This window comes from Lycium barbarum, chromosome 4, assembly GCF_019175385.1.
Source record: "Lycium barbarum isolate Lr01 chromosome 4, ASM1917538v2, whole genome shotgun sequence".
Lineage (NCBI taxonomy): Eukaryota > Viridiplantae > Streptophyta > Magnoliopsida > Solanales > Solanaceae > Lycium > Lycium barbarum.
This window is the reverse complement of record NC_083340.1, coordinates 107365212-107392349: the sequence shown is the minus strand read 5'-3', so window position 1 is coordinate 107392349 and position 27138 is coordinate 107365212. Positions and strand designations below refer to the sequence as shown.

At 38.0% G+C, this 27138-nt stretch overlaps 1 protein-coding gene across 3 annotated transcripts; it reads left to right on the top strand.

The window, feature by feature from the left end:
- LOC132636195 (putative RING-type E3 ubiquitin transferase C3H69) lies at positions 1 to 27138 on the top strand. 3 transcript variants are annotated; one of them, XM_060352917.1, is made up of 7 exons: positions 9 to 194; positions 1767 to 1854; positions 1940 to 2706; positions 22647 to 22716; positions 24853 to 24941; positions 25062 to 25121; positions 26416 to 27138. In XM_060352917.1, exons 1-6 carry the CDS (start codon positions 187 to 189, stop codon positions 25096 to 25098), a joined length of 1059 nt encoding a protein of 352 aa, XP_060208900.1. In that variant the 5' UTR covers positions 9 to 186; the 3' UTR covers positions 25099 to 25121; positions 26416 to 27138. The 3 variants fall into 3 exon arrangements, with proteins under 3 accessions (XP_060208901.1, XP_060208903.1, XP_060208900.1); XM_060352918.1 differs by lacking the exons at positions 22647 to 22716; positions 24853 to 24941; positions 25062 to 25121; positions 26416 to 27138 and adding an exon at positions 4020 to 4152 and having other exon boundaries at positions 1 to 194; XM_060352920.1 differs by lacking the exons at positions 22647 to 22716; positions 24853 to 24941; positions 25062 to 25121; positions 26416 to 27138 and adding an exon at positions 5865 to 6052 and having other exon boundaries at positions 3 to 194.

Sequence of the window (27138 nt, the reverse complement as noted above, 5' to 3'; positions counted from 1 at the left end):
ACCTAGCAGCCGTAACCAAAAAAAAAAAAAAAAAAAAAAAAAAAAAGACCTAAGGAAGGAGCAGGTCATTGTAGTTGTATCCACCAAAACACGATTGTTACCTCGGACGAGATTTTGGTCCTGGATTGCGTTTTCTTTTCTGTCCGTGTATCCGCTCAGCCTCTTTCTATTCAAAACCATCGACTCATGAACAGGTCCGTTTTCATCCTTCAGCTTTATTATTTATTCTCATCGTTAATGCTTTCACTTCGTTCTTTATCGTTTTTACTGACCTTTATCATTGTTTTAATGACCATTTGTCTATTGTCAATTCTGGTTATTTCCATTATTTTGTTTGAAATGTAAAGTGTTGCTTTGGTTGAGCTAACATGAAAAATGAGATTGGAAAACTGTTGAGGTTCATACGCAATTGATGATGCCTCTGTTAGTATATCTGTGTTCAAAACCAGTAAACTAGAAACTTGAAAACGTAAAATGAAGAAACTGAAAATATCCGAGGCCACATAATTCATTGTATGTCCTTAAAGAATTTAATCCCCTCAATGTGCCGAGGTTATAGATTACTTTCTCCCAGGATAAAACGGATATACCTGCGTAGCGGTACCTCAAACCCCACCAGTTTCGTCGAAGGCCTGTTCAGCAACAAATCACTCAAACACTTGATTTTTTGTTTGTAAGAAACTAAGAAAGTATGCAGAAGTTTGAAATTTTAGTGCAGAAAATGAGGCTATTCCTCTGATTTATAGACAATGAAAGGGTGAGATGGAGAGTTGCAATCCAAAAAGTTGCCTTTTTGGTGCACTCCAAAAGGTACCTTTTCTCATTTCCGATTCACAGCTTAAAATCCCAACAGCCTCCTCTCTATTTTGCCACTAATGATTATTCTTTTTTTTTTTTTTTGATTGATAAAGGGTATTTTGTATTGATAAGCAGCAACCCTGCCACTAATGATTATTCTTTCCCAACTTTCAATTCGTGAAGCAGTGGTCTTAATGGAATATTTTCTGAAAAATGTTATATTTAATCATGGAACACTAGCTTGATATGATTTGGCCTTCTCATTTGATATAAAGGATTGAACATGATAGTTTCTATCATTTCAAAGTGGATTTCTGGTTCAGTTTATGGAGATTCATACACAATTTACTGCTTTGGCCGTTGTTCTATTTCTGAAGTGATAAATGGGAATGCTCCATGTGCTTGTTACATTCTTAACATGCTTACTGGTTTTTCAACCCTTTGATTGTGAAATTCACTGAGTATATTGGTAGATATAGTTTTGTATTGCTTATGTGTTTCTGGTGCTTATGATATTTTCTTTGAATAGACTGCAAGAAAACTCTGAATACATGCCATTGAGGTTTCTCTTATCTGACGGTTATAAGTTGAATTGAAATGAGCAATTTCGAGGAAATTGATGGGTTTTTCATTATTATCTGGGTTTTTAAAATTGACGTGGTTGTTTAAACTATTCATTGTTTGTTTATGATGTGTATCCATATTTTCTTAAAGACATTGCCTGTTGTAAAAGTTACCATTCTTTTTTACTGATAAGTTCTATAAAAGTTAATATTTGAAGAGGTAAATCGACACTACCGGATCTTTACTTTGTCAAGTTGTTATTTTACCTTAACTATCTACCTTAATATTTCAATTGACAAAGTACATCGTTACTTTGAATTAAATTATAGTTCTATTTATTTGGCGATTCTCTTCAAGATGGCCATATTATATAGACTTCACATGTGCTTCTATTTTTTCTCCAGGGTTCTTTGCAAGTTTTTTGCACATGGGGCATGTCTGAAGGGGGATCATTGTGAGTTTTCACATGATTGGAACAATCCTTCTAATAATGTAACGTTCTTGACAATTTAGTTTGATGATCAAGGCTTAATTGATCATTTACTATCTGATTGTTTTCTCTGGATCATTGTTGCAGGTATGCACCCACTACCAAAAAGGAGCTTGTGCTTATGGAAGCCGGTGTAGATATGAGCATGTTAAACTGTCTCGATCACAACCTTCAGCTCAATCTTCAGCACAACCTCAACAATATCTGCTTTCAAGTTCTGCTCCTTCCAATGTGCCTCCTGGAACGGGTACACATAATACAGATGTTGTACCAAGTATTTCTACTGAGTATTTAGCTTCAAGCAGACCAGCATGGAACCAAAAGTCAGAGCTTCAAGATACATTGGAGATTGATGACATGATTGAGTTGAAGAGTGTTAATCCAGCTGATAGGTCAATCTGTGCTTTTGCTGCTGCTGGTAATTGTCCTCGGGGAGAAAAGTGTCCTCATATTCATGGAGATCTGTGTCCAACCTGTGGGAAGCATTGCTTGCATCCTTTCAGGCCTCAGGAAAGAGAGGAGCATATAAAAACATGTGAGAACAAGCAAAAACACCTTGATTTATTGAAGCGCAGTCAAGAAATAGAATGCAGTGTATGCCTTGAACGTGTTCTTTCCAAGTCAACAGCGGCTGAGAGGAAGTTTGGGATCCTTTCTGAGTGTGATCATCCATTTTGTGTATCGTGTATCAGGAATTGGCGTGGCAGTTCTTCCTCTGGGATGGATGTTAATTCTGCACTGAGGGCTTGCCCCATATGCCGAAAGCTTTCATATTTTGTCATTCCAAGTGTTATTTGGTACTTCACAAAAGAAGAAAAGGACGAAATAGTCGACAACTATAAAAACAAACTCAGGTAAATCACTTTCTTTCTTTCCTTTTCTTTACTTATTTTTCATTCTCTTAAACAATCGTAAGACTAGCAATGCCATATGAGAGTGAATGTTGAGCCTCTAAGAGTCCAACATATCCACATGATGTGCTGCCCACAAATGCATATACAAATATACATGGTCAATCAAGTGATAAAGAGTGAATGAAGTATCATTTCCATGATGACTTGTGATTAACTAGCAACTAAATTAAACTAATTCTAATTATTTTGTCAAGAAAAGGGCCAGAAAGTTGGTTTTGAATTATTTTTACTTACTCAACAACAAACAACATACCCAGTTGAATCCCACAATGTGGGGTCTAGGGAAACAACTTACTAAAAAAATAAAATTAGAGACTGAAAATAGTTGATGAACACGCTTCAAACGTTTATTGGATATTAATGGCAAAAAATATTTTGAGAGTTATGGTTTTATCTAACAACCCTGCTGAATTCTTCAATTATTTCGACTTGTTGATTTATCTCGTTATTAACCTGCAAGACTAGTATTACCTACTCGCTTATTTAATTTATCCTCAACCCTATATTTCTGGGATTACAGATAAAACAAATGCATTAACGATTTCTTGCACTAATTGACTAAGCACGACAAATAGATATATTTCTATCTTTATTTGCGAATCAATTCCCTAATGGTTAGGTTCAAGACCACGCTTTATTTAATCCTATTGCAATTAAGAATTTACTTTTTCACGTTCAATTCATGATTCATAGGTAGTATCTAATTGTTGGCCAGGCAATCAAATAATTAAGGTCATATGACTAAACAAACCAATATGATAAACTAAACTCGTCAAATTAACATCTGAATATCAACATTCATGTGGAAACATATCCCTAGAATTAGAGAATTAGCTACACATCGTCACGGTAGAAAACTTAAATAAATCTCATTAATATATAAAAATCAATTAAAGAAGGGAAAAATCTAGATGAATCCAAAGCTTTCCAAACTCGTAAATGACTTCCTCCGCGTTACTAGTGTGCCAGATGCTATGTTGCTCGGACTTTTCAAAATGATGCCGCACCCATGTCGGATCCTTAAAAGATGGACTACTTGTGGAGGACCTGACATGCGCCTATTGACATTTTTAAACAGTCCAAGCAACATAGGCAAGATGACCTAAAATATGCGTTCTCAGCTTTTATATGTGGTACAAAAGTCGTGGGTCAAGTTTGCCCTCAAATTCCAGTCAGGCTTAAAGTATGCATGCTAGCTTCATGTCCTTGCTTCACTCATCAACTTGAAACTCCCAGATGTTGGCACTTTGCAGGATGTGTCACCTCCCCTCTTCACTCCTCACCTTCTCTCTGCATGCTGCATGTGGCGCCCCGAATGAAGTTCACTGCTTAAGGCCCTGTTCAGGTCTCAGCTTCGCAAGCTTTAGGTGAATGCGAAGTATCCATGTTGAGTTTCTCCTGTTAGTTCGGTTTTTCTACAACTTCGACTCCAATTAGCCCCTTAGTCATCCAACACCACTAGTTAATGTCAAATAAATACGTTGAACTCAGTTGGGCATATTGATCGCTCAAAATACATTCGAAGACACTAAAATATTAGGAATTCGACATCAATACATAACCAAATATGGCCAACATCAATGCAAGTCACAAAAATGCAAATACTAATGTGGATATGTGGTCATTTAAAAGACAAGACTAGTAATGATACAATTTGTAGAAGATACAAGTAGCACATAGTGATATAGAGGATAAAATGAGAGAATGTCGCTTGAGCTGATTTAGTCATGTCCTAATGTTACAGTCCCCTGTTATGGGTCTAGTTATGGAATGTTGTAGGACAAAATCATTTTTTTTTTTGAAGGGAACAGTTGTATGTATAGACTAAACCAGCACATAGGTTGTGCTGAAAACCATATTTACATCAGGCAAAAGGAAAAACTGATCCAACATTCTAACAAGATCCTAGAATATCTATAATGGACTCAGTATCTTCTGGATAAATCTGCTTACACCAAAAACAAAAAAGTCTAATGCAATTCAGTTTGATCATTTGTACTTCATTGCTGATGTCTTCGAAACACCTTGAATTCCTTTCTTTCCAGATTGTCCACCATATACAGGTTGGAATAATCCTCCATCTATCTCTGTCTGCAGCTCCTAATCCTGCCTCCTCCCAACTATATAGTACTTGAATACTCTTGTTAGGCTTTACCCAAGCCAAGCCTCTAAATTTAAAAAAAATCCTCCAAAGCTGGTCTGTTATCTTGCATTGTAAAAATAGATGGCTGTGTTTCAGCCTCTTCACCACATAGATAGCATCTGGAACAAAGAGAGAACTTCCTCTTTTAAGATTTTCTTGAGTCAAAACAGCTTCCATTGCCAGCAACCAAGTGAAACATGCTACTTTGTATGGTATTTTCACTTTCCATATATGCTTCCAAGGCCAATGTTGCACCTGTTGATTACCTTGGTTCAAAAATTTGTACGCTGAATTCGCTTTAAATATGCCTTTACTGTCTTCTTTCCGCCATAGTTTATCTACTCCATCTTGAATGCCTTTGAACTCTTCCAGCTTTCTAAAGAATTCAGTCAGTGTGTCATTTTCCCAGTCGTTAAAATTCCTCCTAAACTGAGTGTTCCATCCTTGAGGAGTCCATGTTTCAGCTACAGTCTTTTGTTGATGTACAGTCAGCCCATAAATGTCAGGAAAGAGGTCCTTTAAACTTCTATTACCCAACCATTTATCCTTCCAAAATGATGTTTTATCTCCATTGTTTACCTTTACTGTTCCATGATTCCTCAAGAAAGGCCATAATACTCATGTATCTCCACAAACCAACTCCATAAGGAGTATTCACCTCTCTGGAATGAGGAACTGCAAACAACTACTACTACAAAGAAACTGCAATTAACTACTGCAAAGGAATAACTACTACTGTAAACTATTAGGAGACCAAGGACTGCTAACATTACTCCCCTCGTGCTTGTCCTCAAGCGCTAAGTGTGGAGAGTACTAGTATTTCCCTCTTTTTCAGCAAATTCTTGCCCATCGTCAATGAAATCAATCCAGAATAATTTCTTGCACTGATGTCCTCGAGTGAATAGTTTATCACAGTTGTAACAGAGTCCCTTAAGTCGCCTTTCATCCATCTCAGATTTGGTCAATTTCTTCACAAATCTGGCGGGTTGTTGAGGTGAACAAGTTGCAGTCTTTGATCTACTGGCATCTAACATTTGCGAACAAAGGGGTTGTTCCTTGCGTTCATAAAGCCGGGAAATACTCATCGCTGTAGCCAAATCTGGAGGATTATGCAACTCTACCTCAATTGCTATGTAATCAGCAAGACCACTAATGTAAGTTTAATTTTTTTTTCTTCCTTGTGTAAGGGTACCAGCCGCGAAACCAATTGCTCAAACTTTTCTTGGTAATCTGCCACAGATCCATTTTGGCGTAACTTAGCCAATTCTCCCAACTTTTGACTTCTAATTGGTGGTCCAAAACGAAGGTTGCATGGACGTTTGAACTCATCCCAAGAGCATTGAGGCATAGCTTTCTCTAGTTGAAGAAACCAGATTTCTGCAATTCTTTCCAAATGAAACGAAGCAAGTTCAATTTTTTCTTCTTCTGGTGTTTGCTGATGTCGGAAGAAATGCTCGCATCTGTTCAGGCATCCCAAAGGGTCTTCTTGGCCGTTAAATCGTGGGAAATCCAAATTTGTATATCTAGGAATGGCGGAACTTCCTTCTGTTTCTGATCTTGACCCTCCTGCCGTTGTAGCTTTACCATTCCAACCTTGGTTCTGACTCGTATTTTCAGTTGATTCAGAATCGGCTTTCGAATTTGCTAAATCCTTTGTGAGTGCATCTAAACGAGCATTTATGGCTTCCTGTCTGGCTAAATTGGCTGCACATTCTTCCTGGAACTGGTTCGTTAAGAGAGAACCTGCAATCTCTTGAGTTAAAGTACTCAAAAACTGAAATAATTTTCTGCTTACACTTCACGGGATAAACATAGAGTTGAAATGCAAATACTGATAATAAAACTACCCCTATAAACTAGGACATGTTTTCCTAACATTACTGGAATGAGGAACTGCAAACAACTACTACAAAGAAACTGCAATTAACTACTATAAAGAATTAACTACTGCAAATAACTACTACTATAAAGTATAAACTATTAGGAGACCAAGGACTGCTAACACTTAAGTAGATCGTCGGATGCATTAAGGCGTACGTGTTGAAACCATGATGATTAAAGGTATTAAAGGGGATGAGGTAGACCTAAAATAATATTGAGAAAAGTTTTGAAAGACCTACAATCACATACAAATTTAGTGAAGTATACAACACAGTGGAGGAAAAGATCAATATAGGCGATACCAACTAGTTGGAATCAAGTTTACATTAGGTCCAATGTTTGCTAAGAGTCTTCTTAATTCTCGTGTTACTTAACTTGAATTATTGAGCATTGGAATGATTCTGTTTCATATGGAGCAAATGGGATAGTGAGGATTCTTGTAGCCGCATTCATTAGCATGGGATTGAGAATTGTTGTTTGTTTTCCTTTTTTTTTTTTTTGGTTGTAAATAGCATTAAGAGCTAAACATGTACATGACCAGTGTTATCAAAGGCAAAAAAACGAGAACGAGCTGATGTCTATTGGAGATTTGAGGTAAAGCGCAAATAAATCGTTGTTGTTTGGTGATATGCTGGGGATGAGGTACACAACTTAGTCCTTTGGTGCTAGCGCTGAAGCGCCACCTAAGGTGAAGCGCACAACCTGTTTTGCACATAGTTTTTGGACTTAGTCACGCCGTAAATGAGCATTTGACAACACTGCACTTGACTTGTTCAAAATAAGGTTTTTCAATTTTTATGTGTGAATTTAGATACAACACCAGCTTTTCCATCAACACATCGCACGCAGGATTTTCAAATATACATTAGTATGTGTTAGATGAGTTTTGGTGAGTGTCCCGTTGAATATGATGACATTAGGAGTGTCCATTGTAGTCTGGGTTACAATTGCATCTTCTTTGATGGTAGTCAATCTGAAACTGTTTTTTTGATTTTGTGCCATATCTTGTCTTTTTGAAGTGAATATTTATTTTGTTTTAGTATGTCAGTGTTTATGAGCATGCTAATTCTATTTATAAGATTTATTAGAGGTGAATATATTGCACAAGAGTGCAAATGGTTTCAAGTTCCGTGCATCTGCTAAGAAAGAAGACACATAGTTCTGAAGGTGTTGAAGCGTTGCTAAGTTTGTGGGTGGTGCATTTTAGGTCCTATTGTTGAGATATTCAGTCAATAGAGTCTCTGCGGTGGATATCATTTTCACCGATTCGATCCTCCCAAAGGCATGAGATGGATTGATAGGCCATCACATTTCTTTTGTTCTTAATAGCGATGAAGAGACAAAGTAGAATGCTAAATATTGCCATGGTAACTGGTAAGAAGCTGGATATATGACATGTAGTGGAGAGGAAAAGGCCAACAAAGTGATAATTATTCAACTCATCCTGCTTATGTTTCCTAAATGCTCTCAGGCACTCTTGTCGAGACTCTTCTCTCTCCTTCCCTCTAGGAGGGAGAATCTCTCTTTCTCCGGTTTTCTTCCACCGGAGATACCTCTTTTTCTCCTCTTTCTTCTCCTCTCATTCTTCTCTTCTTTTCTCAGGGACTCACCTTCTGTGGTTGCTTCCCTCATCTTTCTTAGCTTCTCTCTCCAGATTTTGGAATGGGGGAGAACAGGATTTATTTTAACGCTGGGTTCAAATCTTTTGATATTACCAGGTGGTCTGCCAGCAACTCAGAATGGTACGAATGGGTGGAGAGAAGTCGCAAAATGATGAGGAGATTAACCATTAGCAGCAAGATCATGGAATGGATTTGCTTTACTCTTACAGAGGCTTCAAAGGACCAGAAAAGAATGGTTAGGAGATGGAAATTCTCAGAGCAGGACTCAGAGCACTTTTGCACCAGGAAATTTAATGAGCATGGGAGATACATGAGCATTCTGTCCTTGAATGGTGGAGGAAGATCAGTACTTATTATTCCTGAACCAGTCTTGAATGCAGGTTGGAATGAGATAGCATTTAAGATCTAACAACTTTATTAAATGCTCCAAAAAAGTAGCATTGGCTGCTCCCCCGAGATTAACTGAGGCCATCTACCCGTATGCGAAGGCTGTACAAGATAGTAAATGGCAGACTAAGAGTCTTCGTAAAGCAGAGGTGACTAGTAACAGTGAAAACATTGTCATCTCTGAAGCTGCTGAAGGACAAGAGAAAGGGCTTCTGAAGAGATGTTTAGTGGGGTGTTTTGGAGAAGAGGCTAAGGAAAGACCCACACTTGCCGATATAAGAAGGTGGTCAACTTCAACTTGGAAAAATGTTTTTGGGGTGAACATCTATGAGATGTACGGGGATTTGTTCTTATTCAAATTCCCTAATAGATACATGGCGGAGAGGACCATTCAAGGGCAATGGTTTTGGAAAAAGCTCAGGTTGCAATTAGAATGGTGGAATCCTATGGCGGGGAGTATTTCAAACTCTGTTGAAATCAAGGAAACCTGGATTAAAGCGGTCGGAATTCCTCTTCATCTGTGGTCGCAATTTTTTTTTCAAGAAATAGGGGAGTTGTGTGGAGGATGGATGGCAACAGAAGAAGAAACAGAGCTCAAGAATCATCTAAAATGGGCCAGAATTCTGGTAAGGAACTATGGGAGGAATATGCCAGGAGAGGTGTCCATAACTCGTAATGGAATCACTCACCACATTCCAATCTGGCCGGAAAGCAAGACAAGATACGAATTATCACTGGAATTAGCAGAAGGAGGCATCAGAGAAGAAGAAACAGAGCAAGAACTAGTTGTTGCTTTTACCCATCAGGCAAATAGGGTTACCAACTGCGTTGAAGTACAAAAATCTCCTTTTTACAGGGATTTCAAAGACAGAGACCACGTGGGTGGTACTTCTTCTACTGCTGAGGTTTTTTTGAAAACATATGCACGTGAGGAGCATGTGGTTGATTTAAATGAAATAACAGAAGTGGGCCAGCAGGTTGAGCCCAATAAGGAGGCAACTTTTAATAAATATTTTGGGCCAGACTTTGCAGGCCAAGTCATTTTTAATGACTTACAAGGCCTCAATTCACAACATCTCTTCAGCGATCACTTTGTTGAAGTACTAGAACCTTATTCCATTCAAAAGCTGGAGCCTGCAAAGCTTCAAAGTGCAGAATATCAAGTAAATAATGTAGAGATAATTGCCATAACAACAGAGGCTGGTTTTGGGGGAACTTCTCAAGGTTTAAATGGGGCAACAGAATCTTTGGAGGAAAGAGAAGATGAGAGCAGGGATATGAAAGATCAAACTATGGAATTAGCCCAACAAAATTCAATCACAGCTATAGAAAATTGGGAAGTAGAAGAGGCTGAACCTCTTCTCATTCAGCAACAACAAGCCATTCATGACAAAGAAAGGGGGACATCAGTTTGGGTTCAACAAAATATGATCAAACTGGGCAAATTACTAGGAGCAGATTTCCAGGGGCATGAAGAGGAGGCCTTGGAATTGTTGTTACAAGTAGATAGTTGCAGACAAGCTAGAAGGATGGAGTCTGACAGTGTGTGCAAGAAGACAAGATTCAAAGGGGCACAAGAATTAAAAGGTCTACTTACTTTTGATGTTAAATTCAAGAGCAAGGGGGAAAGGAGTAAGGGGAGCAAGATACTTAACTTGGATCCATGCAGTTCAAAGTAGTTTCTTGGAATGTGAGGAGATTGAATGACAGGGATAAAAGGAGAATTGTGCAGAGTTGGTAGTTGACTGGAAGGCAGATATCATATGCCTCCAGGAGACTAAACTAGAGGGGGACATTAGAGATATTGTCAAACAAGTGTGGGGAGGAAGATGGATCAAATTTGCTTACTTGGAGGCTAGTGGCACTAGAGGGGGTATCATGATGATGTGGGATTGCAGAAGCGAAGGGGGAAGTTTTGGAAATTGGTAGCTATACTTTGACGTGCAAGTTTGAAGCACAACTTTAGAACTTTTCATGTCATATAACTGGGGTCTATGCTCCAAATAACTACATCGAAAGAAGGACAGTGTGGGACGAGGTTGGTGCAGTCCGGGGATTGATGGAAAGGCCTTGGGCTGTTTGTGGAGACTTTAATGTCGCCAGATTCATCTCAGAAAAAAGAAATTGTAGGAAAAGAACAAGGAGTATGGTGGAATTTTCTGATTTCATTGAAGACATGAACTTAATTGATCTACAATTAGAAGATGGTAACTACACATGGTTCAAAGGGGATAATCAAGATAGAGCTTCCAGAATTGATAGGTTCCTGATTTCTGAGGATTGGGATGACAGTTTTAGTAATATAAAACAGATTCCCCTACAAAGATTAGCATCTGATCACATTCCACTAGCTTTAGAGGGGGGCACGTGGAACATGAGCAAAAACTATTTCAAGTTTGAGAACTGGTGGCTAGGAACAACTGGTTTCAATGACAGAGTCCAAGAATAGTGGAGCTCTTTCAGTTTTTCAGGCATGCCTGACTATGTACTGGCTTGTAAATTAAAAGCTCTCAAATCAAAACTCAAGGACTAGAGCAGAAGTGAGACAGGAAATCTGGGTCATCAAAGGAAGAATCTGTTAAGCCAAATGGCAGAACTGGATGAGGTGCTGGGAGACAGGGTTTTAACAGAGGAAGAAACTGTAAAGAAGGCAGCACTGTTCATGGAGTACGAGGAGTTGATAAAAAATGAGGAAATCTCATGGAGACAAAAATCTAGGGCCCTATGGTTGAAAGAAGGTGACAGGAACACAAAGTTTTTTCACAAAGTGGCAAATGCACATAAAAGATTCAACAATATTGACCAACTGATGATCCAGGGAGAATTAACGGAGGAGCCAGCTAGAATAGAAAAGGAAATTATTGATTACTATCAGAAACTGTACAAAGAAACTACTCAATGGAGACCTACATGCCATTATGACAATTCCTCAGTCTTATCTGAGGAGGATAAGGATTCTCTACAAGATAGCTTTGATAAGAGTGAAGTGCTAAGGTGCTTGAAGTTGTGTGCAATAGATAAAGCACCTGGCCCGGATGGCTTTACTATGGGGTTCTTCATCAAGTGTTGGGAGATAGTGAAGCAGGACATCATGAATGCTTTTCAAAACTTCTATGACAAAGAAGTCTTTGAAAGAAGCTTCAATGCAACATTATTGCTCTCATTCCCAAGAAGAAAGGTGCTAAGGAACTAAGGGATTTCAGGCCTATCAGCTTGATAGGTAGCATCTACAAATTGTTCTCCAAAGTTTTGACAGAGAGATTAAAAGGAGTGATCTCAAAATTGGTGGATTCTCAACAAATGGCTTTCATTAAAGGTAGACAGATCATGGATGCTGTCCTCGTAGCTAATGAAGCAGTTGACTCTAGGTTGAAACAAAAGAAACCTGGTATCTTGTGCAAACTTGATATTGAAAAGGCTTATGACCATGTTAATTCGAGTTTCCTTCTGAGCTTGCTAGAAAGGATGGGTTTTGGTCAAAAATGGATACACTGGATTAAATTCTGCATCTCTACTGCTAGCTTTTCAGTCCTTATAAATGGCTCTCCAGCGGGGTTTTTCAAAGCACAAAGGGGACTCAGGCAAGGTGACCCTTTATCACCTTTCTGTTTGTGATTGCTATGGAAGGCCTTAATAATATGATTAAAACAGTCAATCTGAATGGATGGATAAAAGGCTTTGATGTAGCTAGAATTGGCAATGACAGATTAGAGGTGACTCATTTACAATATGCTGATGATACTCTCATTCTGTGATGCTGAAGAGGATCAATTGAGATATCTTAGGGTGATTCTGGTTCTTTTTGAAGGAATATCTGGCTTGCATATCACCTGGAGGAAAAGTTTCCTTTACCCTGTTAACGAAGTTGCAAACATGGACCTGTTAGCTGCTGTTCTGGGTGGTGAAGTAGGCACCTTACCAACAATATATCTTGGAATGCCTTTAGGAGCCAAATCTAAGTCAGTAGAAATTTGGAACAATGTCATTGAGAAGTGTGAAAAGAAATTGGTTAGGTGGAAGACCCAATATCTGTCTATGGGTGGCAGATTGACTCTTATCAACTCAGTACTTGATGCACTTCCAACATACATGATGTCCTTGTTCCCCATCCCAACAGGGGTCATCAATAGGTTGGATAGAATCAGGAGGAATATTTTATGGCATGGGAACAAAGAAAAGAAAGGTTACCACTTGGTTAAGTGGAAAGCAATCACTTTTGGCAAGAATCTTGGAGGGTTAGGGATCAAGAACTTGAAGATTCAGAGTGAAGCTCTTAGAATGAAATGGTTGTGGAAGTTCACCAACGAGAATCAACTCCTTTGGGGGAATATTATTAAAGCAAAGTATGAACAGGAAGACAAATGGATGACTAAGGAGGTCACTACACCATTTGGGGTTAGCCTATGGAGATCCATTAGAAAACTGTGGAGGGAGTTGGGGGATAATTCCAAGATCAAAGTGTTTGGATGGGAGTAAAACTAGCTTTTGGAAGGACAATTGGCATGAAGTTGGCAGATTAGATGTGGTCTTCCCAGATATCTTCAATATAGTTCTAAACCAGCAAAGGACTATAGCAGAGATGTGGACACCTCAAGGATGGAACATCATTTTTAGAAGACATCAATGACTGGAAAGTGCAAAGAGTGGTTGAATACTTTAGTACACTAGAGCAGTTTAGTGGACTACAGACAGGTCAAGATGTATTATGGTGGCAAGGCAGCAGTAAGGGTTTATTCAAAGTTAATGCAGCTTACAAGTTGATGAATCATTCCAATCAGCAGATAGCCAACTGGCCTTGGAAACACATCTGGAAAACAAAAATTCCTCGCAAAGTTGCCTGTTTTGTGTGGCTACTGGCTAAAGAAGCAGCTCTTACACAAGATAATTTGATGAAAAGAGGTTTCATTTTATGTTCCAGATGCTTTTTGTGTGGGGAAACATCAGAGACAGTTAACCATCTTTTCCTTCACTGTAAGATAACAGCTCATCTATGGAGAATTATTCTTAATCTCAAAGGCATTTCCTGGACCATGCCTGGAAAGGTTACAGATGCTCTTAAAAGCTGGGAGGAAACAGGCTTACAGGCAAAGGACAAGACTAGATGGAGAATTATCCCTGCTTGCATTTGGTGGACAATTTGGAAGGAGAGAAACTCCAGATGTTTTGAGAATGTGGAGAATGAGGTGCAGAAGATCAAGTTAAGCTTTATTTTGCTGTTGTGTTTTTGGTGCAATCAGATCTACTCTAATGATACTGTCAATATAATTGATGTTTTGGATACAATATAGAGAGAGGGCAGTAAAAGTTAGACTTTAATATATATAGGGAAAGAGTTCTCTGTTCCTACTAAATGAGGTTAGGAATATGCACTCTTAAATTAAGATTTTGGGAAGTAAAAGTGGAGGATATTCCAACAACTCTCTAGGTTACCATTGGGAACTAAATACAAGAGCTAGACAACGGCGGGCTGTTGAAAAAATTGACAGGAAATTGGCACCTTAAAGAAGCTGTTTTTACTAGTTATCCATGGGGGAAATCTAAACAGCAGTAGCATTCTTTATCGTTTTCCCACATTGAATGTCCCTCTTTCTGCTTTTCACAAGCTTGGGGAAGCCTATGTATGTATGTGTGTGTGTGTGTCTGTATAAAGAGAGACTTTTTAGTTGGAAAGGAGATTCTTAAAAGAAGAAATTACATTTATTGGAATAAGTCAATAATATTAAATACAGTACAAAACATAAAAGAATGAAGAGCTTAGTTTGGCAAAAATGAGCATTGCAAAATAAAAACCTACTGTTCAAATGGTTATGCAGATCTAATTATGAAGAATAGGAAAGCTTAAGGAAGAAAATAGTCAGGGCTCGATATAGTTTGGGGAGGGATGGTGCACAGGTCCTTTTACAGCATCTCATGCGTTGGCTGTGTTGGGATTGAAATAACAAGGCGTCATGCGGAAGCTGACAATTGCAAACCTTTAACGACGATAAATCTGAAACAAAGAAAAGTATATTAAAAGAGTGTTTATTTTATGTGTGAATTTAGATACAACACCAACTTTTCCATCAACACATCGCACGCAGGATTTTCAAATATACATTAGTATGTGTCAGATGAGTTTTGGTGAGTGTCCCGTTGAATATGATGACCTTAGGAGTGTCCATTGTAGTCTGGGTTACAATTGCATCTTCTTTGATGGTATTAAATCTGAAACTGTTTTTTTGATTTTGTGCCATATCTTGTCTTTTTGAAGTGAATATTTATTTTGTTTTAGTATGTCAGTGTTTATGAGCATGCTAATTCTATTTATAAGATTTGTTGAGGTGAATATATTCCACAAGAGTGCAAATGGTTTCAAGTTCCGTGCATCTGCTAAGAAAGAAGACACATAGTTCTGAAGGTGTTGAAGCTTTGCTAAGCTTGTGGTAGGGCAGATGAAAAACAGTTGATGTATTTTAATGTAGTATGTGTTTGAAGCATTTTCTGGCCTTTATATATATATATATATATATATATATATATATATATATATATATGGAAAGACCCAACGTCTGGGACCACACTGGGTATGTTGTTGTTGTTGTTGGATATATATATATATAGGGAAAGAGTTCTCTGTTCCTACTAAATGAGGTTAGGAATATGCACTCTTAAATTAAGATTTTGGGAAGTAAAAGTGGAGGATATTCCAACAACTCTCTAGGGTTACCATTGGGAACTAAATACAAGAGCTAGACAACGGCGGGCTGTTGAAAAAATTGACAGGAAATTGGCACCTTAAAGAAGCTGTTTTTACTAGTTATCCATGGGGGAAATCTAAACTGCAGTAGCATTCTTTATCGTTTTCCCACATTTAATGTCCCTCTTTCTGCTTTTCACAAGCTTGGGGAAGCCTATATATGTATGTATGTGTGTGTGTCTGTATAAAGAGAGACTTTTTAGTTGGAAAGGAGATTCTTAAAAGAAGAAATTACTTTTATTGGAATAAGAGCCTGTTTGGATGGGCTTATGCCTATAAGCTGCAAACAGCTTATAAGCTAAAAAAAATAAGTTGGGGTAGTTAACTTATTTTTTTTAGCTTATAAGCTGTTTTCAGCTTCAGCTTATAAGCTGCTTTAGATAAGCTAAGTTAAATGGGTCCAATTATTTTTTTGAGCTTATTTTAAGCACAAAATGACTTTAAGCTGGCCAGCCAAACACTCAAAAAAGTTGAAAACAGCTTATAAGCAACTATAAGCCAATCCAAACGGGCTCTAAGTCAATAATATTAAATACAGTACAAAACATAAAAGAATGAAGAGCTTAGTTTGGCAAAAATGAGCAATGCAAAATAAGAACCTACTGTTCAAATGGTTATGCAGATCTAATTATGAAGAATAGGAAAGCTTAAGGAAGAAAATAGTCGGGGCTCGATATAGTTTGGGGAGGGATGGTGCACATGTCCTTTTACAGCATCTCATGGGTTGGCTGTGTTGGGATCGGAATATGCGGAAGCTAACAATTGCAAACCTTTAACGACGATAAATCTGAAACAAAGAAAAGTATAGAGTGCATAATCCTATTATGGTTTGGTCAATTGCCTACATGTGAAAAACGAAGAAAGTATAAAAACTATTGAGAGAATATCTCCACCTAAACAAGATTGGTTAATGACTACCTTGTGGATGCTATTGTGCTGTGTGAGAGGGAAATATCTTCAATTTATAAGTCCGAAACTTTTCCTCCAAGAAAGACTTTTGTACCAAGAAAACCTTTTTGAAGTAAAACACAATTATGATAGATTCCAAATAAGGTAGGAAATTCAGAGCAAACTATAACAGGCTGTTCTATTAACACGTCAGAATGATTTGGGATGAATTCATATATTTGGTGAAGTTGAAAGTGGTGGATGGAAAACAAGAAATGATTCCGGGACGGAGAACATATAAAAGTATGGGAAAATTGCTACATAGAGCAAACTTCTCTGGAAGAGACATTCTTATAGCTGTACATTGTTGCAACTAATGACCGATCTTGAATGGTTGATTACAGAAATGGAAATAGTTGGAATATCAGGTTCAAAAGGAACCTGATTGAACCTAAAAGAGTAGGAACTGGGAAGGGCATTCAATTAAGCAGTTGATGCTAGAGCCAGAGTTTTTGACACACGGTATCATCAAATGATAGAAAGGTTTTGGAAGTCATGCTATCATCTGTTGATAAATACAGGAATCGAGGAAGGCCACGAGATCATAATCTTAAGTAGTAAAACACCCTCTAAGGTAGCCTGCTTTACTTGGATTTCTTCATATGAGGTGTGCCTCACACATGGTGTTTTACATAAAAGGGGATTCAATATTCTTTTTCCTTGTGACTGGATTTGTGAATTCCCTCTCTCCAAATGGACATCTTTTACGGTAACATTTTCCTTGATTACTCTCTGCCATGCGTTAAGTAATAAGTTGTTAGCACCCCTTTAGTGTACCAACGATTTACACATGGAAAATTTAAAGAAATTAGGAAGTAGATTTTTTTTAGTTTTTCTATTATTTATGTTCCTATTTCTTTGTAGCAGTTATTACAGTAAAGAGGTTATTCCTCCAGATTCTCTTTTCAGTTTTAGTAGGAGTTATTTCCTTATTATTAGGTAGGTGGTTAATACACCAGTATTGTATTTAAATGTACTTGAATTCAATGGAAGGTATGAAGAAAATTATCCAGTTTTTGAGTACTTAAACTCAAGAGATTGCAGGTTCTCTCTTAACGAACCAGCATCATAGGTCGGAAAAAGAAATCATCTTCTCCTAATTCTCTCTACGTTAACACTGATTCTGTCTTACATCGTCCCGTAACTCATCCACAACTGGGGACCGTAACAACTTGGTGTCAGAGATGGGAGTTATGGGAGATCAAATTCAACATCAACTGTCACAATTGCTGAACTTGTTCCAGGAAGAACGTGCAGCCCATTTAGCCAGACAAGAAGCCATAAATGCTCGTTTGGATGCACTCACAAGGGATTTATCAAATTCGAAGGCCAATTCTGAAAATACCAGTCAAAACTGAGGTTGGAAGGGTAAAGCTGCAGCGGCGGCGGGGCTCAGGATCAGAAACAGGAGGAAGTTCCATCATTCCTGGACATACAAAGTTGGATTTCCCACGATTTAATGGCCGGGATGACCCTTTGGGATGGTTAAGCAGGTGTGAACACTTCTTTCGACACCAACAAACTTCAGAAGAAAATGTTGGACTTGCTTCTTTTGATTTAGAAGGGAATGCACAACTTTGGTTTCTTCAACTAGAGACAGATATGCCTCATCCGTCTTGGGATGAATTCAAACGTCATTGTAACCTTCGTTTTGGACCACCAATCAGAAGTCAAAAGTTGGGAGAATTGGCTAAGTTACGCCAGATCGGGTCTGGCAGATTACCAAGAGAAGTTTGAGCAGTTGATTTCGAGGGCTGGTACACTGACACAGCCGCAAAAAATTGAACTTTATATCAGCGGTCTTGCTGATCATATAGCAATTGAGGTTGAGTTGCATAATCCTCCAGATTTGGCTACGACTATGAGTTTATCCCGGCTTTATGAACGCAAGGGACAACCCTTTCGTTCGCACTGTCAGATGCACGTAGATCAAAAACAACAGATTTCTCGCCTCCACAACGCACCAGATTTGTGAAAAAATTGACTAGATCTGAGATGGATGAAAGGCGGCTTAAGGGACTCTGTTTCAACTGTGACGAACTATTCACTCGGGGCCATCAGTGCAAAAAATTGTTCTGGATCGATTCCATAGATGAAGGGGAAGAATCTCTGGAACACGAGCCGAAGCCTGATACTGACCAACCTGAAATTTCTTTGCAAGCCACCATTGGTGTCACAACTCCGCAAAATATGCGATTACAGGGCAAATTGGAAGGAAATTCAGTGGTGTCATTAGTTGATTCTGGAAGTACTCATAGTTTTGTGAACTCTAAAATCGTGTCGCAATTCAATCTTCAAGTCGAAAGGCGAGAAGGGCTACGGGTAGTAGTGGCAAATGGAGAACGTGTCAGAAGTCTGGGACAATGCAAACTTGCAAAGGAGTTTCAATGTGGTTTGGTAATTATGCTTTCTCCATTGATTTATATGTTCTCAATCTAAGTGGATTTGATGTGGTTCTAGGAGTTAATTGGCTTAAGACCTCGGGAACCATACTTTGGGACTTCACACAGACATGTGGTTGTCATTCTTTCTAAATGGAAAATAAGTGTAGCTACAAGGTGTTAAGTCTCCTGATCCAACTAAAGGAGCAAAACCCATGTTATGATGGCTGACAAAGAGAATGAGGAAGAATTGAGAAATATTTTGCAAGATTTTGCTTGCATCTTTGATGAACCAGTGGGCCTCCCTCCTAGACGTGATTGCGACCACAAAATTGTTCTAGAACCAGGAACAAAACCCGTTGTGGTTCGGCCATACAGATATCCACATAATCAAAAAGATGAAATTGAACGACAATGTTCAGAGATGTTGAAGCAAGGAATAATTCTTCCAAGCCAGTTTCTATTCTCTTCTCCGGTGCTTCTTGTTCCTAAATCTGATGGTTCCTGTGTATGTCCATCGATTATTGCGAGTTGAATGCAAAAACAATCAAAGACAAATTTCCTATTCCAGTAATTGAAGAATTATTGGAGGAACTGTTTGGGGCTAAATATTTCTCTAAATTGGACTTACACCAAGGTTATTATCAAGTTCGGATGAAGGAGAATGATGTGGAAACAGCTTTTCGTACTCACCATGGGCATTTTGAGTTTTTGGTTATGCCCTTTGGCTTAACAAATGTTCCATCTACCTTTCAGTCATTAATGAATGAGGTATTCACTTAAGAAAATTTATTTTGGTGTTTTTTGATGGTATTCTTGTGTACAGTCGCACCTGGGTTGAATACATGTATCATTTGCGACTTGTCTTCAAGTTAATCTCAGATCACCATCTTTTTCTGAAGCAATCAAAGTGCTCATTTGCCCAAACTCAAATTGCTTATTTGGGCCACCTCATCACCACTGATGGGGTTTCTGCAGATTCCAGCAAAATTTCAGCCATGACTGAATGGCCCAAACCTTCAACTCTTAAAGGGCTGCGGGGTTTCCTAAGTCTCACCGGATATTATCGTAAGTTTGTACAGAATTATGGATCCATTGCTGCACCATTAACAGCCATGCTCTGCAAGAATTCTTTCATCTGGACAGATCAATCACAAGCTTTCGAAAAACTTAAGGTTGCTATGACTACTACGCCCGTTTTGGCACATCCAGATCTTTCTCAACCTTTTGTTATTGAATGTGATGCTTCCGATCTGGGTATTGGGGCTATTTTGTTACAGAATAACAAACCCATTGCATTCTTTAGCAGAGTGTTGGCAAGACGACACCAGCCGCTTTCCGCTTATGAGAAGGAATTGATAGGTCTTGTGAAAGCTATTCGGCATTGGCGCTCTTATTTATGGGGACAACACTTCGTAGTCCGTACTGATCACTGTAGTTTTAAGTTTCTATTGGAACAAAAGGCACTAATTCCTCCTTAACAACATTGGTTGGCCAAAATTTTAGGTTACACATTTTAGGTTGAATACAAGGCTGGTCGTTTCAACACCGTAGCCGATGCCTTGTCCCGTCGAAATAATGATGTAGCTATGCTTCTTGCCATTTCTATGCCTTAATCGAGTCTTTTTGATGATATCAGAAATGAACAACGAAGCTCTCTAGATGTCCAGCAGTTAATATCCGCTGTCCATAATGGTACTGCATCAGATCAATGGAGTGTCAAAAATGGGTTGTTGATGTATAAACATCGGATATTCTTGGCATCAAACTCTCCTTCAATTCAGACAGTTATGACTGCCTTGCATAACCAGGGACATGAGGGGTACCAAAAATCGCTTTTTCGGATTGCAAGGGATTTCCATTGGATAGATATGAAGCATCATATTCACGACTTTGTTCGTGCTTGTGGTGTTTGCCAGCGCCATAAAACAGAAACTTTGCAAGCCGCTGGTCTTCTTCAGCCTTTATCAGTCCTCGAGCAAATATGGTCAGATATTTCATTGGATTTTGTTGAAGGCTTACCTACTTCACGTGGGAAAAATGTAATCTTGGTGGTGGTAGATCGTTTCTCTAAATATTGCCACTTGTTGTCAACTGCTCATCCATACTCTGCAGTAAGTATTGCACGGCTCTTCTTTGACAATATTTTCTAATTACACGGCTTACCGGTAAGCATGGTTTGTGATCGTGATGTAACTTTCACAAGTGCTTTTTGGAGAGAACTCTTTCGCCTTAGTGGTACCAAATTGTGTTTTAGTTCTGCGTATCACCCTCAATCTGATGGCCAAACAGAAGTTGTCAACCGGACTGTGGAGATTTATTTAAGGTGTTTTAACAGTGCACATCCTACCAAATGGATGGACTGGTTGTCATGGGCTAAATATACGTACAACACCAGTTTTTATTCTTCCTTGAAAACGACACCCTTTGAAGTGGTGTATGGGCGTCCTCCGCCACATCTTTTGCCTTATTGCCCTGGCATTTCCAAGTTGGATACAGTGGATATGGCTTTATGAACTTGGGATCAGATTCTTCAATCCTTAAAACAGAATTTGATGCAAGGTCAACAGAAAATGAAGCCTACTTTTGATTCCAAACATCGACATGTGGAATTTCAAGTGGGGAATAGAGTTCTATTGAAGCTACAGCCGTATAGACAACTTTCCGTGGCTAATCGTCGTCATGAGAAATTGCTGCCCAGGTTCTATGGCCCTTTCAGAGTTGAGCAGCGTATTGGGCCCGTGGCTTATAAATTGGAGTTTCCACCGGGTACAAAACTTCATCCGTTTTTTTATTTCTCTAAATTGAAGCTTTTTCATGAAGTAGACACTCCAGTAGCCGCTACTCTTCCTTCAAGTTTGCCAGAAGCTCCCTCACCCCAACCTTTGGCTGTGCTTGAACGTCGGGTGGTTCGTGATATACCTGAAGTCCTGATACATTGGCAGTATACTTCTCCAGGGCATCATGGGAAACTGTTTCTTCTATGCAGCAACGCTTTCCAAATTTCCCGCTTGAGGACAAGCGTGATTTGAAGGAGGGGAGTAATGTTAGCACTCCTTTAGTGTACCAACGATTTACACATGGAAAGTTTAAAGAAATTAGGAAGTAGATTTTTTTTATTTTTTCTATTATTTATGTTCCTATTTCTTTGTAGCAGTTATTACAGTAAAGAGGTTATTCCTTCAGATTCTCTTTTCAGTTTTAGTACGAAGTTATTTCCTTATTAGGTAGGTGGTTAATACACCAGTATTGTATTTAAATGTACTTGAATTCAATGGAAGGTCTGAAGAAAATTATCCAGTTTTTGAGTACTTAAACTCAAGAGATTGCAGGTTCTCTCTTAACAAACCAGCACCATAGGTCGGAAAAAGAAATCATCTTCTCCTAATTCTCTCTTCGTTAACTCTGATTCTGTCTTACATCGTCCCTTAACTCGATCCATAACTGGGGACCATAACATAAGTGTGATCCTGAATTTTCATATCACGAAACATTGCTGCTGTTTGGATGTTTAAGCTTTCAGAATGATATACATGGATATTTAAAGGGTTTACCTAAAAATCTAGAAAAGATTTAGCTTTTTCTTGTTATACGGGATAATACTTATATTTATCACATTGTTGTATGAGGCCAAGTTTTAACTGAGAGGGAGTGTTTTTATGCTTTGTAAATTTTTAATTAGAATGCTGCCATGCCCCAGCTTCTCCCTGTGGGAAAAGAAAACAAATGATTTTCTGAAATGCCATATTTTTAAGTAATTCCTTTTTAATTGTTGTGTTCAGATCTATCGACTGCAAGCACTTTGACTTTGGGAATGGGACTTGTCCATTTGGGACCAGCTGTTTCTACAAGGTAAGAAATGTTAAGATGCCTGAATATCTCTAGAATTTTATTTTTCAATTAGTGACAGTGATTTATCTTGGAATATATCTTTTTTACGTAAATTACATTACTGTACGTAAAGCAACAAAAATATACTTCTATAACAATGACACCTCAGTCCCAAACAAGTTGGGTCGGCTATATGAATCCCCACTTCTTTCATTTAAGCTAATGTCATATCAACATTATACTAAATAAAATAAAATTAAAAAATAAATTTAATACACACACTCACGACGACAACAACAACAACAACATACCCAGTGTAATCCCACAAGTGGGGTCTGGAATCCCTTAAGTAACTCCCAAAACAAAAAAAAGGAACACTAAATGGATACAGAGTTTGAGAAAGTAAGGAGGACTCTTGAATCTTGTAGTCATAAACCAAAGATGTGTATAATGTACCAAAATGCTTTTTGAGTCTACCCTACAGAAGGTAAGGGTAAGGTCTGCGTACACCCCACTCTCCCAAGACTCCACTTGTGGGATCACACCGGGTTTGTTGTTGTGACATTCTTTTTGAAACAAACCAAAAAGGAAAATAAGACACATAAGTTAAAACAGAGGGTGTACTAAGTTCTAGTTTTAAAGTAGTAATAATAGGTGTGAATGAAATTAGAGGCTTTCTGAAAATTTGATTTTCAACAGCTTGAACGTCGTTTTCAACCATGTTTTATAAGTATCTCTTAAATAAAAAATGGGGATGCAACAGAAAAAAGAACCGGAGTAACTCAAACTTCATAAGAACAGAGAAATTGAGAAACTGCTCCAAGTCTTCAAGGGACCTGTAAGATTTTGCCGGAACAGAGGTGATATGATGGCGTTGTGAGTCTAGGTGAGCTTGAAGAAGTGTTACTCGATCAAAAGTTGGAGAAGCCTCACGTGCCGGCGTGTGAGATGGAAGCGAGAGTGACTGGGGCCACATGACCCTCACGCGCGCCCACCGGTGTCGTATTTCTTCCAGTAGGGTAACCGGGGGTGGATGAACTAATTTTTTTGAAATTGACCTTTGGATCTTAGCCGAAAACTGAGAATTGATATTGCCTATTCCCCTTGTCTCTCTCTTTTCTTTTTGGTTTCTTGAGCAGAAAAAGAATTAGAGGAAAAGAAAGTAGGAATTGTCAGAGTAGGGATTCAAACCCCCAACTCTGGTACCATGTAAAGAAATAAAAGATTTAAGAATGAATTGCTTGATTATTCCCTCAAGCATATTGGGGTTTATATTGTTCTTACAAGTAATCCTAAAAAGGAAAGGAAAGTGATACCTAGTGATTCCTATTTCTATTTGCATAATTGTAGTGATTCTAAACCTTTCCTATATATATAAGGAAAGGGCTCTTGCCGTATTAATGATCTCCTAATTCTTAACAATCTCTCTGGATCACTAAGAACCTCCTTCTGGTTTGTTGAGACAATGACTTTTTTGCTAGGCATTAGAATTCGATATAGTTATTACAAAGTAGGATATTGGTGTAGTTAACCTTTGTAGGTCCGAGTTGCTGCGTCTAACTTTTTTAAGTTTGGAATTTGGATTTTTGAATCTGATGTGTCCAAAGAAATTAACTTTATGTGATCTTCAAAACATATGACACTTCGGCATTTCATGTTTTCATGAAATACATGCTTATCGACTTAGCTATGTTTTTTCTTTCCTAGTCTGCCTTGATGATAGATTAGGGGGTAGGGGAAGAGGAAATTGGGAGGGGATTACAATGTGGGGATTCGAACCCTCACCAACAAGGTGAAAGTTCAGGTAGACAACCAACTGAGCTACTAGATCCCTACGTCTTGATGATAGCTTATCCCAAGTCTGTTGATTTTTTGGTTGTTTAGCTTCCCCTGATAATATTAATAAAAAAGTAGAACGTTTAGTTTTGGATGTTTTCATGCGAATGAAATGCAATCCAGTTTCACACAAATTGCACGAATATTCTCTCACAAAAGGAGCTTCCTGATCAATTTTCAACATTTTTTGCTCAAGTACAGTGATATTACATCATGTTAGCAATGTTTTGCTTTATATTTCTCATCTTTTGTATCCTTTGTTCACATTGTGATATTTTTGCTTAAAATGCATATTATGGACATTACGGTCTTCTATTGCAGCATCAATACCGTGATGGTCGTTTAGAGGAAGTAGTACTACGCCATCTTGGTTCTGAAGATGGAAGCACAGTAATCGCTAAAAATATCAGGTCATATATTCTTGGACTTTTATTTCGTCATGATTTGACAACACTCTGACATGGTACTCATCTTTGCTTTGGTTTACGATCACCATTTGATTCGCTCTTCCATGTTACTGGTTTCCTCAGGCTCTCGGACTTCCTTAGGAATTTGGAAATTAGGTGAACAGTTCTTTAAGTACTTTGAAGGTATGTTCGAATCATCCTGTTTGCTTTTTCTCTATTGTCTTGTTGGCATTTTTGCCCGATAAAAGGATTTCTTTAGTGTTGATTGGTGTTATATATCTTTTTGGTTTTCAAAGAAAGACTATAAAGCTCCTTTGAAATGGAATAGTGAAACAGTCATTGAAAGGTTTTCTTGGGGATTACCTCGATGTGTAATTCCACCTGCCAACCCACTATTTAAAGTTCTTCTAATATTTTTTCTTGATCTATGCTAATATTTTGACGGCCAACTTTAAAATTGATTTAGAGGGGGTTATGATCTAAATGAACATTTCTTCAAGTCTCGAAAGCATTGAATTCACTCAGAGGCAATGCTTATTTCTGTTGCTTATTTGTTGCCTACAGGATGATCAGCAATTGCAATTATTATTTTATATAGCATGAGTGCTTTATTGCTGTATTACACTTTGTAGGAGAGCTCTGATTTCATGGTTGAGTGCCTGAACTGGCTACTACTTCTAGAGTTGAGTTGAAAGCATTTTATTGCCCAATTCAAGTCCTAAATAGACTAAGAAGTCAATTGCAATATAATCAGATGGGTTTTTTCACTGTAGTTGGTTACTATTATTAAACATGAAATGCGTGTGTTTGTAAGAGAAACAACTTGATTTTGGTTATCTATTTTTATGCTCTTGCCTGTTTGGCCAGACTGGGAAGATTTTTCCAAAATTTATTTTTCTAAAAAATGACCTATCTTTTGAAAATTATTGTCCAATGAAATGTTTTTAGGTATTTGATTGGAAAGTGAAAAGATATTTTCTAGAAAAATCTTTTTTGTTAAAAAGTACTACTACCCTCATCCCACTTTATATGAGGGTGTTTGACTGGTCACGGAGTTTAAAAATAAAATGAAGACTTTTGAAACTTGTGGTCTACAATGGGCCATAGATATTTGTGTGGCTATAAATCATCTCATTAAGGGTAAAGTGAAGTTTAAAGTTAAGTTGTTAGTAAATATAGAAAGATGTCATTCTTTTTGGGACGGACTAAAAAGGAAAGAATGTCATATAAATTGGTTCGGAGGGAGTAATAATGTAACAAATCAAATAGTAATTTGATAAACAATATGAGCATTAAATATTGATAATAATAATATCTTCATGACACAAGCTTTTTTGTTCCATTATTTCTTGTAGGTATGAACTATGAAGTACTATAACTTTATCTCTTTCTTTTCTAAATTTTTTATTTTAGTACATGTCACCTGATTTTTTAAGGAAAAAAAAAATCCTCTGACTGATGGTTTGTTCGTTACTAGACAACTATATAAGAAATTGTCCGTGGCTACTTTCGGAAAGACTGGAGTTCCTTGGCAACTTTTGGAAGTTATTGAAGACACATCTCAAACAACACTGTTTTAGAGAAGGAAATCAAACTGCGGATACCCTTGCTAAATGGAGTTGTACAGGGGATGACAAAATTCTCCTCAATGTTAATGAGCTCCCCAGAGAGGCTCTTGGCTCATACCGACTGGACGTAATTCAAATGTCCTCTTTTAGATACAAGGTTCTTAATAATTCTTTTACTTGATCTTTTATTTTGGTATTGCAGAAGATTGGGTGTTCTCCCTCCAAAGTACCTGTAAATTTTATGTTTGTTATTGTGGTATGGAAGGTTGTACAGTGGGCCTTTGTGTCTATTTTGCGGGTTTTATGCCTCCCTCCTAGATGTAACTTGTTGATAATTTATATCATACATGGTAGAGGTTATTGCCAAATCTTCCTGCACAACAGGTTGATATATAACTTGGTTATGGTTTCCCGAGGAAAAAAAAAATATGTAGAAATAAAGTTTTGGCCTATTTGTTGTGAAACCATTTCATATTATTGCCATAACTTATTAGAAGAAATGATCTAACTCTATTGATCCATGTACCTTTCAAAAGATGATTGTGCAGAGTGTTGTAGCACTTTTATTGGGAGAGACACGGGGCTAGTCTCCTCTTCTCCTTATTTAGCAATATTATTTAATGTTCGCATTC